This window comes from Podarcis melisellensis (genome assembly GCF_964234715.1).
Source record: "Podarcis melisellensis genome assembly, chromosome: 1".
In the NCBI taxonomy this organism is placed as follows: domain Eukaryota; kingdom Metazoa; phylum Chordata; class Lepidosauria; order Squamata; family Lacertidae; genus Podarcis; species Podarcis melisellensis.
In genome coordinates, this window is record NC_138528.1 from 7,271,902 (window position 1) to 7,289,025 (window position 17,124).

At 42.8% G+C, this 17,124-nt stretch overlaps 1 protein-coding gene across 4 annotated transcripts in view; it reads left to right on the forward strand.

The window, feature by feature from the left end:
- Nucleotides 1-17,124, forward strand: part of ARID4A (AT-rich interaction domain 4A) — a 60,629-nt gene that overhangs the window by 29,900 nt on the left and 13,605 nt on the right. For all 4 annotated transcript variants that reach the window (XM_081909263.1, XM_081909261.1, XM_081909264.1 and 1 more), the window contains 5 exons: nt 9,348-9,420; nt 12,600-12,694; nt 12,815-12,912; nt 14,361-14,589; nt 15,173-15,417. In XM_081909263.1, the coding sequence (XP_081765389.1) occupies nt 9,348-9,420; nt 12,600-12,694; nt 12,815-12,912; nt 14,361-14,589; nt 15,173-15,417 (740 nt within the window). The remainder of the gene's footprint in view (nt 1-9,347; nt 9,421-12,599; nt 12,695-12,814; nt 12,913-14,360; nt 14,590-15,172; nt 15,418-17,124) is intronic.

Below are 17,124 nucleotides of genomic sequence, written 5' to 3' on the forward strand. Positions count from 1 at the left end.
CATCACCTCCAACTGTTGGCCATGATGACTCAAGTCAACGAGGGTTGGGATCCAACAGGATCTGAGTTCATCTGAAAACAGGAGACCATTTGCCATATTGGATCTCTCTGGCAGGGTGCCAGAGGCCAGGCCTTGTGGGAAAACGAACCATTCATGCTTCTGCTGTATTAACGCCTTCGGTTTGTGGGGCACCGTCTACTTTATCAGAAAACGTAAATACCGAAAGAGGGGACTGCCTACTAATGTAGCCATGTTGGTTTTCACTTTGAAAAGACCAATTTTGTGCATCTCAGCAGGTTCAGTGTTACCTGTGAGTTCATGAAGAGAGCCTTTAGCAAGCTGGTTTCCCCTTCTGTGAAATTCACTCCTGGCTGAAGTCAAACAGGCCTGCTCTTCTTCCTCCCCCATGAGCGATTATTTCTTTATTTAAGCTTTCCTGGCTCCTTGGTTAATCTTAACTTTTATACCTCTTGCAACCTCATTGCACACTCCTTAGAAATAGTTACAGATAGGTAGCCGTGTTGGTCTGCTGTAGTCGAAACAAAATAAAAAAAATCCTTCCAGTAGCACCTTAGAGACCAACTAAGTTTGTTCTTGATATGAGCTTTCGTGTGCATAGTATCTGAAGAAGTGTGCATACACACAAAAGCTCATACCAATAACAAATTTAGTTGGTCTCTAAGATGCTACTGGAAGGAATTTTTTTATTTCCTTAGAAATAAGTAGCAATGTTTGGCTTCCCTTCACAAAGTCCACCCTTCAAGGGCATTAAGTGATTTTAATAAAAACTGGAAGACCAAATTAAGGCTTCATTCAGCTTGCCAATCAAGTGTCTCTCTTGACGGTTCTGCTGCTCTCTTGGGTCTCCTAACCTGTGACCCCAGACATTCTTGGACACTGTCGGCCATGCTTATTGAGGTTGATGGGAGATGGAGGTCCAGCTGCATCTGGAGAGCAACCCATTCATTCTCCAGTCTTTTTCTGTAGCTTGTGGGTCCTGCTTTTAGGGCTTCAAGCCTGAAGCAGGATTTCTGAGAAGGCAGTTTGGAGAGTGAGCAGCGTGGGTGGCTTCACCTGCTACAAATGGGCACATCTGGCATAGGAGTGGACCCAGTTTATAAACACCGAAGGTTAGCAGCCCGAATCCCTGGCATGACTGCCTTTTGTGGATGGGGGAGTGGGGACTACAGTAGTACCTTGGGTTAAGTACTTAATTTGTTTTGTAGGTCTGTTCTTAACCTGAAACTGTTCTAAACCTGAAGCACCACTTTAGTTAATGGGGCCTCCCACTGCTGCCGCGCCGCCGGAGCATGATTTCTGTTCTCATCCTGAAGCAAAGTTCTTAACCCAAGGTACTATTTCTGGGTTAGCGGAGCCTGTAACCTGAAGTCTCTGTAACCTGAAGCGTCTGTAACTGTATTTCGGAGGAAGCAATGGTTTGTGAGACCCGTTATTCACAGCGTTCTTCCATACCCCATTCTCCGCGGGCCTTTTTAAAAGCACATGGCAGGCAAGCACTGTTGCGCCCTTTTGGGGCCGAACCCCATTTGTCTTTGTTTACCGCAAGAGGAGCCCCAGAGGTTCATTGGGTTTGCTTAAGGAAACTCGCAGGTGCTTCTTAATTTCTGGATTTAAGTTCTTTTCTTTAAAAAAGTTAGGAAACGTCGAGAGCCCTCAGTGCATCGTTTTTTGAGGGAAGCAGCGGCAATGCATTGCACCGCCCCTGAGGAAGAGCTTGTTTTACTTCGTCTGGCCAAAATCCTGCAGTTACATGCTTTTGGGTGTGCGTTTGTGTTAAATCCAAGCACAGGGTGGTGGTGGTTTGTTTGCTTTTTGATGGCTCGTTCTTTGTGAGGGATTTTTTATTTAGGATAGACAATGTGGACTTTGCGAATCCCCCCCCCTTGCTCCTTAACACGGAGGGGGGGGGGTCGGCCCTTGATCCTGTTGGACGAGGAGGAAACTTGGCCGGGCTGAAAGCCGTGTTTCCCTTTCGCTTCCCCCTCGTCGTCTGCGGCCTTGCGAGGCTGCAAACAGAATGGCTGTTCATGCTTCGAGGCTGCCTGCGGGGTTGCCATGGCGACGCACTGTTGGCTGCGAGTGCGCATGCTCGGGGGCGAGGGGACGATTGAGCCGAGGCTTTTGGCAGGCTGCCCGGGGAGGCTTACCAGATGCTTTGAAATGGGCTGTCTCCTTTCTTCTCCTCCTCCTCCTCCTCCTCTCATGTAATGTCCGATTCCTCCCTTTCCTTGCATTTACCTATTTATCTATTTATTTACCTATTTATTTGAACGGACCGGGGGAGAGGATGCGAGGAGCAATGCTGCAGAGCGGCGGCGGCTTCGGTGCAGCGAGAGAAAGGGACGCAAATATTTGCAAGTTAGGCTGAAGTACAGCGAGGCACCGCGAGCAGATTAGGTAGAAAAAGCAAATACATAATATATATATTTTTAAAAAAAACCCAGTTTGCACTTGGGAGGAAAACGCAGCAGCCGGGTAAGGACTCCTCGCGCGTTCAGTAGGTGTAGCATTAATCCATTTCGGCCCCTGTGGGTGGGGGTGGCCTTTTCTTTTTCTTTTTTTGGTGAGGGGTGGGGTTTACTTTTCTTTCTTTTTTTAAAGTTTTCTGATCTCTTCAGCATTGCATGTGGCAATGCATGTAATCCTCTTTTTTTCCCCCTCTCCCCCCTTGCAAAATAAAATAATTAAAAAATGCATGTATAGATATTTTTTGTTCCTGTGCCAGAAAAAAGAATGGCTTTTTAAACAAAATGGAGTCACTTTCCATGCAAACATGCTTTAATACTGAGCAAAGTGTAAGGGCTTGATCGTTTGTGGAATGTGGATTCTCTCTCCTCCTCCCCCCTCCCCCTCCCTCATGTTGTTATACAGAGTGAATAGGCCACATTTTGCAGGGTGTGAACTGTTGCAATCTGCGCTAGGGTTTTTTTTGTGTGTGTGTCTGTGTGTTAGCATTTGTAAATACACCGTTGTCGCAGGTAAGTGAATGAAGGGCGATCCCCCTTCTTTTAACCTCTGAGTAATATTTTTATATGTGGTTGCTTACAACTGATACTTGGCTCCTAAAGAGCTTCTGCCTTTCAAACAAAAGAGGAGGGAGGGGGGAGCTTTGTTTTTTCTTTTTTAAAATAAAAACTGCATTCCTGTGCATTTCTTTTTAGACCTAACTTGGAATTAAAATGTTGGTAGAGACTGGAAGGTAAAGTACACCAGAAAGAGAGATTAGCAGAGGGTAAATGCAGAATCTATTGTTTCATATGGCAGGAGAGAACCTTTATATAAAAGTGAAGATATGGAGATCAGTCTGGCTGGTGGAACACTGGCATTTGCTTTTTATATTGTCAGCAGAAATCATTCTTACTGGATCATTAAGTCAAAGTGTTATATATGTATCTCCTTAAAACCTAGTCCAGTCCTTTCCTCCTCCCCCCCAGTCCCCCCACAAGGAAATATTCAAGCATATTATGTTATTATGTCAGGTTTTTTCTTTTCTTTAGTGGTTTGATTCAGAAGTAAAATGCAGTCCTAAGAAGGGGCACTTCATCCGGCTTCTCTTCCTGCTATGTAAAATCTTTTACATTTAAAATAATGTAATATTTAAAATAACTGGGGTGGAGTTCTGTTCGAAACGGGCTGCGGTTTTTTATAAACCTGCTTTTGTGCTGAGATTTTGTCACCTGGTGGTTTTTCTTGCAGTTCTGGCAGTGGAATGGGCCTCGGGACTGGTAAGCCACCTCTGGATAAAGGACACGCTGGGTCCAATCCACCAATCACGGCTTCACTTGCTCCAGTGGAGATTGTTTGAGGCTCAAACCCATGTCCTATTGAAATGTATGGTGCCTGTGTAACCACAGCAGTGCTTGATGTGCTGCTTATTGTTGTGCCTCCCCTTTTCTACATGCAGTTTTCACTGTACCTGTGTAGGAATTTGAACCCAGAACTCGGTCAGTGAAAAGAAACCAGTTCCCCCATTGCAACATACTACCCAAGGGGTCAGCAATGTTTACTTCGCCTGGGCTGGTTAACTCCAGCGGAGATCCCTCTGTGGGTCGGATTGCGCGGTTCATGATTTCCTGCACCTGCGCAGATGCGATTTTCTGCATCTGAGCATGCGCAGACGCGATTTCCGACATCAGGGAAGCGAGTCCCTGCACCGCGCTGCGCTGGTTTAGCACAGCACGCGGGGACTTGCCGAGCGGGCAGCTCTGTTTGGGGACGGCTCATGGGTTGGTTAAACGACCCCCGTGGGCTGCTTGTGGCCCCTGGGCCTTAGGTTGCCTACCCCTGTACTACCCCTTTCCCACATGGATATGTCAATAGGTCAACTATTCTTAATCTTATATATTTATATGCTCTGATTTTTTTCCTGACAGTACTATAAGTCCCTTGAACCATTCAAGTACTGGGTTTCGACCCAGGAAATGTCTTCCTAGCCCTTGTAGCAGGTTAGCAATTTATCTGAAGTGACTTGTAGAAATGGTGGGTGTGATGTGGCTTTGTCATTCTTCTTCCCAAAGCCTAGTTTCTGGCTTTGTTATTACCGCCATGTGCAACGGTGCATCAAGGTACCATTATCCAGGTGATCAGGTTCTTTTTTTCTTTTCTTTTTTGCAGTTGTCCCCAAATACTGCTTGTTAATCCTGAGCTTTAATGAGTTGCTCTTGAGTTACAATTGAAAGCTTTAGTATTGAGATTTTATCAGGTTGAAAGCTATTCCAGTTATTATTCTCTTGCTCTTTTTCACTTCGCTCAGATCCATTCCTATCCCATTCCCCAGCAGTTGAGGAGCTGATTTCAGATTTGGCCAAAAAGGCCAAATCCGTATGCAACTCAGTAAAATAGCAGAAGGCACTTTCTTTCCTCAGACATTGTACCCCTTGGATACTCTGCTGTGTCCAAAAATGGGGACCATGTCCTCTGGCCTTTGTGATCTTGAAGGACCTCTACAGAGGTTCAGAGGGTTTATCTCAGAGGAGGCAGAAACACCAAAAGCAGCCATTTTGACTTCAGATTTCTCTTTTTGTTGCTTTTTATAGTTATTGGAGATCTGCCTTAGTCAAGAGTCTAGAACAGGGTTGGCTAACTTTTGGTTCTCCAAGTGTTGTTGGACCAGCTCCCAGAATCCCTGACCATTGACCATGATCTGGTGGGAGTTGGGAGTCCCAACACCCAGAGGGGGCACCATATGGATTACCCCGGTCTCCATGCTAAATTCAGTTCTGAAGCTGGGCTTACAGAAGAGTTTGGAAAGTGGGGTGGAGGTGATCGTAGAATCTGATGAAACCCCTAGGTTAAGATTGAAAGCAGGGTTCCTGTAGACGATTGGTAGCTGTTCTTTATTCATATTATTACAGAATTTTATTGGGAGATGAAATTGTTCCCCAAAGCTTGGAGACAGCTGCTTCTGCAAAAAAATAGATGTTTGTTTAATGATAACTTTCAAAAGTGTGCAGGACTTTCATGTTCTGAAATTCCTTAACCTTGTAAACATAAATTTCCTTTTGGCTGAACGTCTTCAGCGCCCGTGTGACTGACAACATCTATACCTACTGCAGCATAATAATTACAATAGCCATTTGACTCCTGTGTCCTTGTTGGAAGGCGCATAACGTTTCCTGCGCAGAATGGACTTGACTCTCTTTCCAGCAATTTCGTAGTACTTTGATAAAATAATGCAGTAAAAGAAAATAGACATTTGTGGCGCTCTTGTTTATTTGGAATGCAAAAACCTAATTAAAACCTTTGCAGCATCTTTCAACACCTTGATACTGACACAGTGTGGTAACTTCAGCTACCGTTATAAACGTTTTGCATAAATGCTCTATACTCATATTTAGAATTCTCACTATATATAGACATTCCTCTGAGGCTATAAAAAAGATGGTTGGGAGGTTCTAGAAACTGCACATCAGAGGCAAATTCTGTGTTTATCTCCTTTTGAAGAATAACAAACACTATTAAATTTTTCTGCCATTTAAAACCCTTCTAATATTTAAGGCAGAACTAGGAATGAGAGGTCTTCCCCAGTGCCATTAACATTTCCTTAGTATTTATAATAATAATAATTTGTTATTTATACCCAGCCCATCTGGCTGAGTTTCCCTAGCCACTCTGGGCGGCTTCCAACAAAATATTAAAGTACAATAGTCTATTAAACATCAAAAGCGTCCCTAAAGAGGGCTGCCTTCAGATGTCTTCTAAAAGTCTGGTAGTTGTTTTTCTCTTTGACATCTGGTGGGAGGGCGTTCCACAGGGCAGAAGCCACTACTGAGAAGTCCCTCTGCCTGGTTCCCTGTAACTTGACTTCTTTCAGTGAGGGAACCACCAGAAGGCCCTCAGCGCTGGATCTCAGTGTCTGGGCTGAACGATGGGGGTGGAGACGCTCCTTCAGGTATACTGGGCCGAGGCTATTTAGGGCTTTAAAGGTCAGCACCAACCAACACTGTTGTTTTGGCTGTTGATTTCTGCAGGTGCCAGCTATATGTGTGGAGCAGGAATCACTCCTCACCAGCCTGAGCAAGGGCTCCTGTTTACTTCTCTGGCAACAAATCAAACTTGGGTCACTTGCTGTACTTCCTTTATCAGTAACTATTCCTGTAGTTACTCAAGAGAGCCCTTAATATTCCACAAGTTCCTTAGTAGCACACAGTGCCTTCAGTTTAGTTCAAGTTACTTGGAAGTAACACCCAATCTACACAGTGGGGCTTAAACCTTGAGTAGATACGCATAAGATTGCCTTATGCATTAGAGGTTTCAATCTTTTATTCTATGCAAAGCATGGCCCACAATTAAGAAAACTGGGGTGAACTTTCATTTTATTTCTTTTTCCAAACTGATGTAAGAAGCACAAAAGTGCAAGTCAAGCTCATGAGTTTGGGGAAAACAACTCTCCTATTTTATTTAAAACAATATCCCATAGCATCACTGAATGAATTTGGTAATCATCAAATATGAAAAAATAAGAGTCCTGCTTCCAAAGAGAAATTTTATAGGGGCTTGTAGCTTCATTTACAGATTAGTAGGTTTAAGGCTGAGGTGTTTTCCCAGTGCTCCTGAGGGATTTTGGGATTGAACTTCAGTCCCTGTATGTATAAAGCATATGATTTGACACCACACATCATCCACCCTTTCCAGTCCAATCCCCATTTATGTGAAGCAGGTTAAATCAAATGGTGCATATTCAGAACTCCATTCAGCACTTTGCTCCCAGTAAAAGTAAGCGTGCATAAAAGAAACCCTTAAGATTACTTTTAACCGTTTTGCTGTAGTACAGGATCACCTTGGTGTAATATTTAACATTTTGCTCAGTTACACCTGACACACATGCGTTAAACCCCTGAAGTACTTCTGAAGCATTTTATTGTGATGCTGTAAAATTTAACATAAAGGCTGGTGCACACAGACTGTCAGAAAACAAGAAATTGCAAAGTCTTAAGGATGTGATGCTACTGGAGCCTGTCTGAGAAATAAACATTGAACAGAATGGCCCCTGCAGCACTGGAATAGATATATTTGGCTTTCCTTCCCTCTCGTACCACAAAAAGTGAAAGAATATGAACACTAAGTGACTCTAATAATGTCAGCCCCCAAATACTCTCCAAATAAGCACTTGGGTGACACAACTTAATTTTTTGTTCAGAACAAGAAGCTCCTTTAGAGAAAGAATACCACGATAAATACTCAAGAATAATTATGATTGTCAGTAGAAGTGTTTGTTTGCAAAATCATGGTTTGTAGGGTGTCTAGAGGGGAGAATAACTCCCCCATGGAAATAATCTCCTTTCCAGGAATATTTCTGTCATTAATGATGTGATCTGGGATACTCTGCCATCCTTTCCCTCCCCCCTCCCCGGGCATGTAGATAGATGCAAAAGTCACTTAATGGAGCGGAGTTACCTATGTATCTCAGATGCAGCTGTCCCAGGATGTGTTGTAGTCGTTGGAATCCCGGGCTGGGAACAGGGAGACCAGACTAAGTTCCCATTCAGCCTAGAAGCCTGCTTGGTGACCTTGGGCCAACAGCCCTCTTCCAGCGTCACCTGCTACCGCAGGGTAGCTATAAGGACACAGCGGGGTGGGAACGATGTATTCTGGTCCTGTGTTCCTTGGAAGGAGACTGGGATTGGTAGCTGTCCCGCAAGAGGTGTGATGCTGCAGCAGAGTCATGTGTCTCCCGTGCTTGGATGAGATTTAAAAATCCATCGGCAAATGTGCTGCAGGAGTGAAAGCTTCATTCTTGGCATAGATCACTTAATAGGGAACTCGGCCACCAGAAATTGAGCGGAAACATGGGAGAGATATTGGCATTCTTGGGGGAACCCCAAGGTTTTCAGAAGTACAAACACCTTAATCTATGCAGAGGCCGAAGAGCCCAGCGGGGACTGAGCATGTTCAGTAGCCAGAGAATGTGTCTTGTCAGTTGAAACCTGGGGGTGGGAGAAGGAGGCAGTGGTCCTGCTGGGGCCTCTTAAAGCAGGGGCGAGGAAGTGGCCCTCCAGGCCTCTTATCTGGCCCTTGGAACACTTCCCAGGCCACATCCCTTATTGGCCCTGTTTCACTTGAACTTTGATCGTTCCTCTTCCTTGTCTGGATAGAGGAGAGATGGGTGTGTGTGTGAAGAAACCAGTCTGCTGTGCAAAGGTAAAATTCACATTCTTTGCTCTGTTTGCTTTTATTCTGGCCCCTACATCCGCTGGCCTGTGGCCCTCAGAAGATTGTCTTGAAAGAAACGTGGCCCTTGTTGTGCAAAGGGCTCCCTGCTGCTGCCTTACAGCTCACAGAATCCTGCAGAAGGACATAGTTGGCTGGAAAGAACCCTGAACCAGAGCACTTCTGCTAAGAGAGAAGGGTATACTTTGTGAGTTGAGATTTGAAGTAATGCTGCTTGTGGTTCCATGACTTTCCAGCTGAAACTGAACAGAGATTAGTGACTCTAATAGAGCACCTAACTTCAGCTGCTTTTCAGGTTAATAAGCCAATCCCTGTATATTTTCAGGGGCAGTGGTCTCTTGGGGATGAGACCAGGCATCAGGGTCCCTTCAAAATGAAGACTGACCACTTGCATTTAACGGCAGCTCCAGATCCTGTCAAATCTCCATCAGACGTCAACATGCAAGACACTTTCTATCAAGTTGCTTGGATACCATATAACGTATTTTGGTGAATAGTTCCCTCTTGCCAATTTTATAATACTGTTTTTTTGCAGATCTGAAATTTGTCGAACTCGGCTCTCCGTATGCAAATGCTTATGATGCTGCAATTAAGCAAAAGCATGTACTTTTTTAAAAAAAAAAAATGTGTCTCCTTTTTTTCTTTTCTTTTGGCAGCCCGAGGAAGAGCTTGATCCTGAAGAGAGGGACAATTTCCTCCAACAGCTTTACAAGTTTATGGAAGACAGAGGTAAGACTTGACTGCCTTTTAGCATGATGGAAGCTCTGAACCTAGTGTGGAAGTGCATTTTAACAGTGCTATATTTGCTGATTGCGCCGAATGCTTGTGATGTGCTCTGAATGCTATTGAGACCACATTCCTGTGCATTCAAGGAGAAGTCCCATTGAACTTGAAGACATTTACTTCAGAGTAAATGTGCAAGTCATTTGGGCTGGTGTTTACAAACGTTAAGCATCACCATCACCTAAAACGAATCCTCTTAGGCAATCTTACTGCAGTAATGAGTTTGCAGCAGCATGCAAGAGAAGCAGGTATGTGGGACCCTTTTTTGGGTGGAATATGAGCGCTGCCAGATGACCAATTTATTGAGCATTCATCCTGACTTGTTTGCAGGGAGGTTATAAGACATTGCATCAAAGCAAGTGTTATCCCACATTTTCCCATATCTTTCCTTACTGCAAAATTTCAATCTTTGAGGGAAGTGGGTTTGTTGTGCAGGTTCTCTCAACCAACTATAGTTGCACAACCTGAATTTGCGGTATCTGACACGAGTCCCATCTGCTAATAGCAAGCATCTGAAAACCCCCTATATGTGTGCACCAACATCTTGAAGTATACCCAGAAGGTTATAGAAAGCCAAGTATAGAAACGTGTTGATACTGTAGTTACATGTTGTTCTTGTATTTACATGAAAACCAATACAAATTATTTGGATTTGGATTAAAACAAAAAAACACGCTGTAATGTGCTCCCAGTCACCAGTTCTTCCAAACTTGATCCACTGTGCTTGGTGCATGTTGTGGCCTGCACCTTTTCAAGGGCCAGGCTTCCATCAAGTTTGCTGTGGGTAGTCTAGGTTCAAGAACACAAAATTAAAAGTTGGCTTGTCAGGTCCAAATCCGTTGCAGTATCAATGAAATACTCCTTATATTCACTGCAACTTGAAGTGCCAGGCAGAGTGATAGCAAACTAAAGCGCTATATGCTGTGAAAGCAGCAAGTGAGCATGATTGTTTGCAGTCATGTTGTTAGCCAATTTAAACCTGTTGTTATATGTTTGCGTTGAACTGATCCAAGGTCAAGGGGTTTAATTCGCATGAATGTTCTCACATTGAAAAAGGGATATTATTATCATTTATTAAAATTGTTTTTATTTAAATTTCTACTGCCCTTCATCCAAGGATCACTGGGCAGTTTACAATATTAGTGTTTCGGTTTGCCTGGGATTCTGAGGTTGGTTTGCAACTAAACCGTCTTAAGGTTGGTTGAAAAGGACAGATAAGACATTGAATTGCCTTCCTCAGTGCAAATTGTTGTCTGGATGATGAAGAGAAGCTTGCTTGTATTTCCAGGCTGGTAGAAGTTAGCTTATTAGCGTTAGCCAAGGCTTCAAAAATCTCTTGCCTTGCGCAGCTAGAAATTCTGAAATGCATAAAATTGCTCATTTTTAATCCTTGGCAACAGTTCTTGGCTGATGTTGCTGTCTCATGTAACATCTGTCTCCAATACAGTGTAAAATACTGGGCAACTAATTACTGTTGCTGAACTAATCTAATACCTCATGGGAGGAGAAGCCCTAGTTCATTTTTGTTTGTGAGAGGTTCCTGGTTCAATCCGTAGCAGCTTCTGTTAAAAAGATTTCTGGTAACACAGTGCTGGACTAGATGAATCTGTGCTCTGTGTATAAGGCTACTTCCTGTATGCTCATATATTAATGTCTTGCTGTGGGTAGATCAACTGCCTAGAGAGGTCCTTGAGATCCTTGCTACAGAACAGGATCTGTCTAGGAATGTTTGCTTTGGATGCTCTCTGCTGGTAAATGATGGAAATGAAAATGACTTCTGGAGATTTCTCATTTGGATTTGACATTTAATTTCCTGGCATTATGCTCTGAAAATCTTAAAATCTCAATTACCAGTAACCATCCATAATAACAGCATGCACATATTTAAGGGTGGTTGACTTCATGGGGCCACTGCATATTTTCATTTTCTATAATAAATCCTGGATTGCAGATTATATTTTTGCAGTGGGGGGACTGTATTTATTTTTTCAGTTTGTATACTGCTAATTGCAGTTGTCTCTAAGCAGCATACAGGAGACACAATGCAATGAGACTAAAAATGAGTTAAAACATAAAATAAGAATTGAATGAAAATGCCTTCTAAAATTCTTTTTTAAAAGAAGTTCTGGAAGTTCATTAGGAAGAAGGCCTGTCTGACACCAGCTAATAGAGAGTTCCACAAAATACTGAGCATGCAGATCCTTATGGCTATGAGCCCTGGGGGACCATGCTGAGATTCCTGCATTGCAGGAGGTTGGACCCTAGATGACCCTTTGGGTCCCACCTTACTGTACGATTCTCTGACCACCACTTTGAACCTGGCCCAGGGTCAAATGGGCAACCAGTGTGACCTTCTGAGTCCTGAAGGACTCAGAGCTGGGGATTGCCTGTCCCAATCTACCATCCACAGTGTTTTGCACCAATTTGAGTGGTTTTCTATAGTTGAGCCTTGGTCCTAATTGAACCTAATAAAATACTAGGCTGCAATCCTGATTCCACTTTCCTAGAAGTAAGCCCCATTGAGTTCAGGAGGATTTGGTTCTGAGTAGACTGTTAAGATTGTGCTTTTAAGCTCTTAATTGTCATTTTCCCCTCCATTTTTTGCTGCTTGTATCCTTAACTCTTAAAAAAAAAATATTCCTCATTTGCAAAAAAATGATTCTGTCAAATTACTAATTGATTGTTGAGTCTATTTATGCCCCACTCCGGAAGGGAGAAGAGGTTGGAATTTCCATTACCTTTAAAGGTGACATTTAACTTGACACATCATTATCTTAAAGCCAGTCTGTATCCTATTTAGAAGAATCTGTTTTATCAAAGCAGGCACCAGGCATCAACTTCTGCTTCCAGATGCTCACAGCCAAGCAGTTAGAAGAAGAAGCCTATAATGTAGCCATGAAAATAACTTACCAGCCAAATAATAATAATAATTCACTTGCCAAAATTTGTTGCTTGATTGTGGTCTAATAGGCTGGAGGGGAAAAATGGGACCAGCCTGAGTGCCTAGAGATGACATCAGGCAAGTGGCTATTTATAAGCTATAAAGTGTAGATACGTGCTTTAGAGTAAAAGTGCAAAGCCTGTGTAATAAATGCTTCTTTTGATATCTCTTTTATATTAATTAGGAACTCCTATCAATAAGCCACCTGTTCTGGGCTATAAGGATCTTAACCTCTTCAAACTTTTCAGACTGGTATATCAGCAGGGTGGGTGTGACAATGTAAGTATGGCATTTCTTAAAGCTAGCCTTTAATTTCATGCTAACATTGTTTTAGTTTTCTATTTAATTTATATATGTGGACTACTGCACTCCTAAAATACTTCTCTACCTCCCGCACAGATTGATAGTGGAGCCGTATGGAAGCAAATTTATATGGACCTTGGCATTCCTATTTTGAACTCCGCTGCTTCCTACAATGTAAAAACTGCTTATAGAAAGTAAGTGGTCTCTCTTTTTATTTAAGCTACAACTACTCAGAACTTACTTAGACCCGAAGGAAATCATAAGCAGGATTTGGCAGGGGGAGGAGGCAATATAGACAATAGCAAGGGGGAATATCACTAACAATAACTTCATGGTGCTGTACAGGTTTTTAGTTACTGTACATTTTTCTGTCTTGCTAACTCAGTCCCAACTGCTGTCTGCTGTGGCTAACAACTTAAACTTCCAAATGTAATACTACATTTAAAAGCAAAATGGTAAGTCGGCAGCAGCTAGAATTTATGGCCTCATTTGGGCAATCATATTTCTGCTTAGTTGAACCCTAAGTACAAACAAGCCTTGCAACTCCTCCTATAATCCCTCTGCTCCTCCCTTGACAGAAGCGAGCAAGCAAACTGGGAGAGAGACTTCAACTTAACTTAGAGTTTTGCATTATGTCCATACTGGGAAATGGTGATTAAGTGGCTTCAGGACAAAACGGGATATTAAGCCATGGTTTGAAATTTTATAGCTCGGCCTTTTTCTCTTTTTTTAAGTGTTGAGCTTCTTGTACCCTGCTTAGAAACTATTGTAATCAAGTGATATATAGATTGTGGAAATAAGGAAGTCAGTACGAATGAATGACATGGGGAAATTGTAGCTAACTGAAGACTTCCTCTTGATTTATTTATTCATAAACCGCCCTTTATCCGACGATCCCAGGGCAGTGTACAACATTAAAAACATAAAATGCATAGCTTAATAAAATAAATTAAAAACTTAAAAAACAATTGCAGAAAAAAACGTATCCTCAACAATTCTCCCCACATTTAAAATGCCATAGATTGTGTAAAGAGGAATGTTTTTGCCTAGCACCTAAAGACATGCAAGGATGGTGCCAGGCTGACCTCTCTAGAGAGAGCATCCCACAGTCCGGGAGCCACCTCAGAAAAAGCTCTTTTTCTTGTTGTCACCCTCTGTACCTCTCAGGGAGGGGGGGCAGACACAGAAGGGCCTCAGGTGACAAGCACAGGATCTGGGTCGGTTCATACTCGGAGAGGCAGTCCTTATTTGTCATATCAAGTGACGGAGCTGCATGCGCGACCACAAGGCTCATTCATATCTCTGCTTATTACCCTAGGATATGGCTACCCGAGCCAGCCTAATAAGAATCACATTTCCAAGAGTCCTCTGTGCACTGAGCAGCCATATGTCAGGACACTAGGAAGTCAGAGAGAAACCTTCTTCCCACTGTGACAGGATTAAAATTGGAGGGTGGCGTGGGGGAACGATAGCGCTGCAATTGTTGGGAGAATTATTCTGTAGATCAGAACCTCCTCTTGTGTTAGAGCAGAACTTGAGGGTGTTAAGGGAGTTCGCGTTCTCCCTCTGTGCTGCCTAGGTGATGGAAAGAGGCTTATTTTATTTTTACATTGCCAATAAATTCCTTTTCCGAAACCTGTAGGTATCTTTATGGTTTCGAAGAGTACTGCCGGTCTGCGAACATTCAGTTTAGAACCATCCACCACAATGAACCAAAAATAATAGAAGCAGTACAGAAACCAGAAGAGCCAATGGAGGAAAGTGTAAAAGAAGAGCCAGAGATGTTCCCCATAGAGGTTCACAATGAGGAGGATGAAAACGATTGCAGCAGTGAAAGTGAAAAAGAAGAAACTGAGCAGAGGTCTCCTAGGGTAAGGTCCATCACTTAGAGCCTTGTGATACTAATTTATTATGTTCCACTTTGGAATGGAAATGTAATCCTATATGATTAGTTCTAGATATCTCTTTCTACTTTTATTTTATCTGACATCTGTTATACCTTGCTTGGTTATAAATAAATGGAAAAAAAAGAAAAAGTACAGTGAAAAAGGAGGTTCCTACTCTTGGTTTCCCAGCAGGGGTTTAATTAACCAGCTGTAGGCCAATGAGAGGAAGCTAATGTTTATTCTGGAAAAAGCTGGCACCTCATTTCCTCCTGCGTTTTCTCAGTCCTGTTTTCCTCATGGTTGTATCTGTTGCTGCTCACACTGCTGACGTGATAACAGAACCCATGTTTTTAGATACCTATTCATAAAGCTGTGATGGTGGCTTTCAGGTATATATTTTGCTTGTCGGTGAATTCCCTGATGCCCTGCAAGTCAAGGAAAAAAGCTTTAACTTAATACTGCAGCAATGTATTGTGTAATCCTACTGCCTTGAAGGCAGCAATGCAGTTGTAAACAGCATGCTTTCTTCTACCTCCCTCTCCCCCCCAAAACCCCCCAACTATCATAGGGACGAAGGAGACTTGTTCGTGATGTCACTGTCGCTAAAAAGGAAGGCGAAGATGATAAAATGCCGGACAAACTAAGAGACAGCAACAAGGAGAACAAAGATGTAGAAGACGTGTCCAGTAATGCAGAAAAAAGGGAAAATGAGCTGCCAATTGGAAGCAGAAAGACCACACCAAAGCAAAAGGAAAAGAAAGCAAAAAAGGAAGAGGAATCTGACAAGGAGTCAGATGAAGAGGAGGACAGGAGGCAAGAAATATGTCTTTACTACTTCTACTTTTTGTTTGATGCTGTAGCACGCAAGTGTAAAAGTCTTGAAATTGGGCACCCAGTGAAAATGACCCTTAATCCATGTTAAATTGCATCTCAAAAGGTGTTTTATAGGGCAGGCTCAGTATAAGAACGTAAATGGACAGAGTCTTCATCCTTTTTAAAAAGTTGGCAGCTAACAAAGAGCTTGGTAGTATGATGGCTCTAAGAGGAAGAAGGTTATAGGAGGCTTCAGTGCCAGGGTTGGGGAATCTGTGCACCTCAAGATGTTGGACTACAACTCCCATCATCCCTGAATATTGGCCATGCCAGCTGGGACCAGTGGGAGTTGGAGTCCAGCAATACCTGAAGGGGCCACAAGTTCCTGCAGTAGCTCTACACAAAATTCCTGCCTTTTCTTTGGCGAAATAAATATATGCCAATTTCCATAGTTTCTCATTACCCGTAGCCTATGAATCTTTGTTGTTGTTTAGTCATGTCGGACTCTTCATGACCCCCTGGACCAGAGCACGCCAGGCACCCCTGTCTTCCACTGCCTCCCGCAGTTTGGTCAAACTCATGCTGGTAGCTTCGAGAACACTGTCCAACCATCTGGTCCTCTGTCGTCCCCTTGTCCTTGTGCCCTCCATCTTTCCCAACATCAGGGAGTCTTCTCTTCTCATGAGGTGGCCAAAGTATTGGAGCCTCAGCTTCACGATCTGTCCTTCCAGTGAGCACTCAGGGCTCATTTCCTTAAGAATAGATAGATTTGATCTTCTTGCAGTCCATGGGACTCTCAAGAGTCTCCTCCAGCACCATGATTCAAAAGCATGAATCTAGGCTGCCTTAAAGCAAAATCCTGGGGTGTTCAGCTTTAGAAAAAAAAAAATCCCTATCTAAGGTGACTTCCGACAGCATAATCTGTGCTTGAGCACAGCTTATTCATCAGTTCCGTCAGAATGGAACTTTTTAAAGAATATGGATAAGAAGTGCTGTTGTGGTGCTGGGCTGTACTGGGCATTTTGAAAGAGCTTCTTGTATAACAGTAATATATTTGTGTGCAGGGTTCTGTAAGATGTAATATTCAAGTTGATGTAGCTATTAGGATTGCCCTGTTTAATCCAGTTAGACTTATTTTATTTTTAAAACCTTGAGTTGATAAAAAGGTATGCCTGGTTTTATTGGGATTTATTTATTTACAAAATACATAATAAAAACTGAAGGTAGCAAGCACCACCTAATGAGCCATTTATTCTTCCCTGCATACACAGAAGAAAGAACTCTTCTAAGAAATAGACTTCTTGCTTCAGAAATACTGTTTTACCTATATTCAGGTTTTAATTGACTAAAACTCATGATGTTTTGATTTAAGTGGGTTGCTGCTCTAATTCCTATGCATCCTTTGGCTTCTCAGATAATTGTTTGGGTACAAATTCAAGGTGGCATTAGAACACCATGCAGTTGTGCATTTGTTTGTGAAAGGCCTTTCTTTAACTAGTAGGCAGTCACTTGAGAAAAGTACTCAGCAGTAACAAATTAAAATGAATGTCATGAAAGGCTAATCGCGACTTGCATTGGGATTGACTTGAGCGCTTTCCATCAGCTCCACTGTGGCTCTGTGGGATTGATTAGGTGCTTGCACAAGATTCATTACTTGGAAAAGTGCGCTTTTGCCTGGATTCAGTTGCTGAGTCACTTTCATTCAAG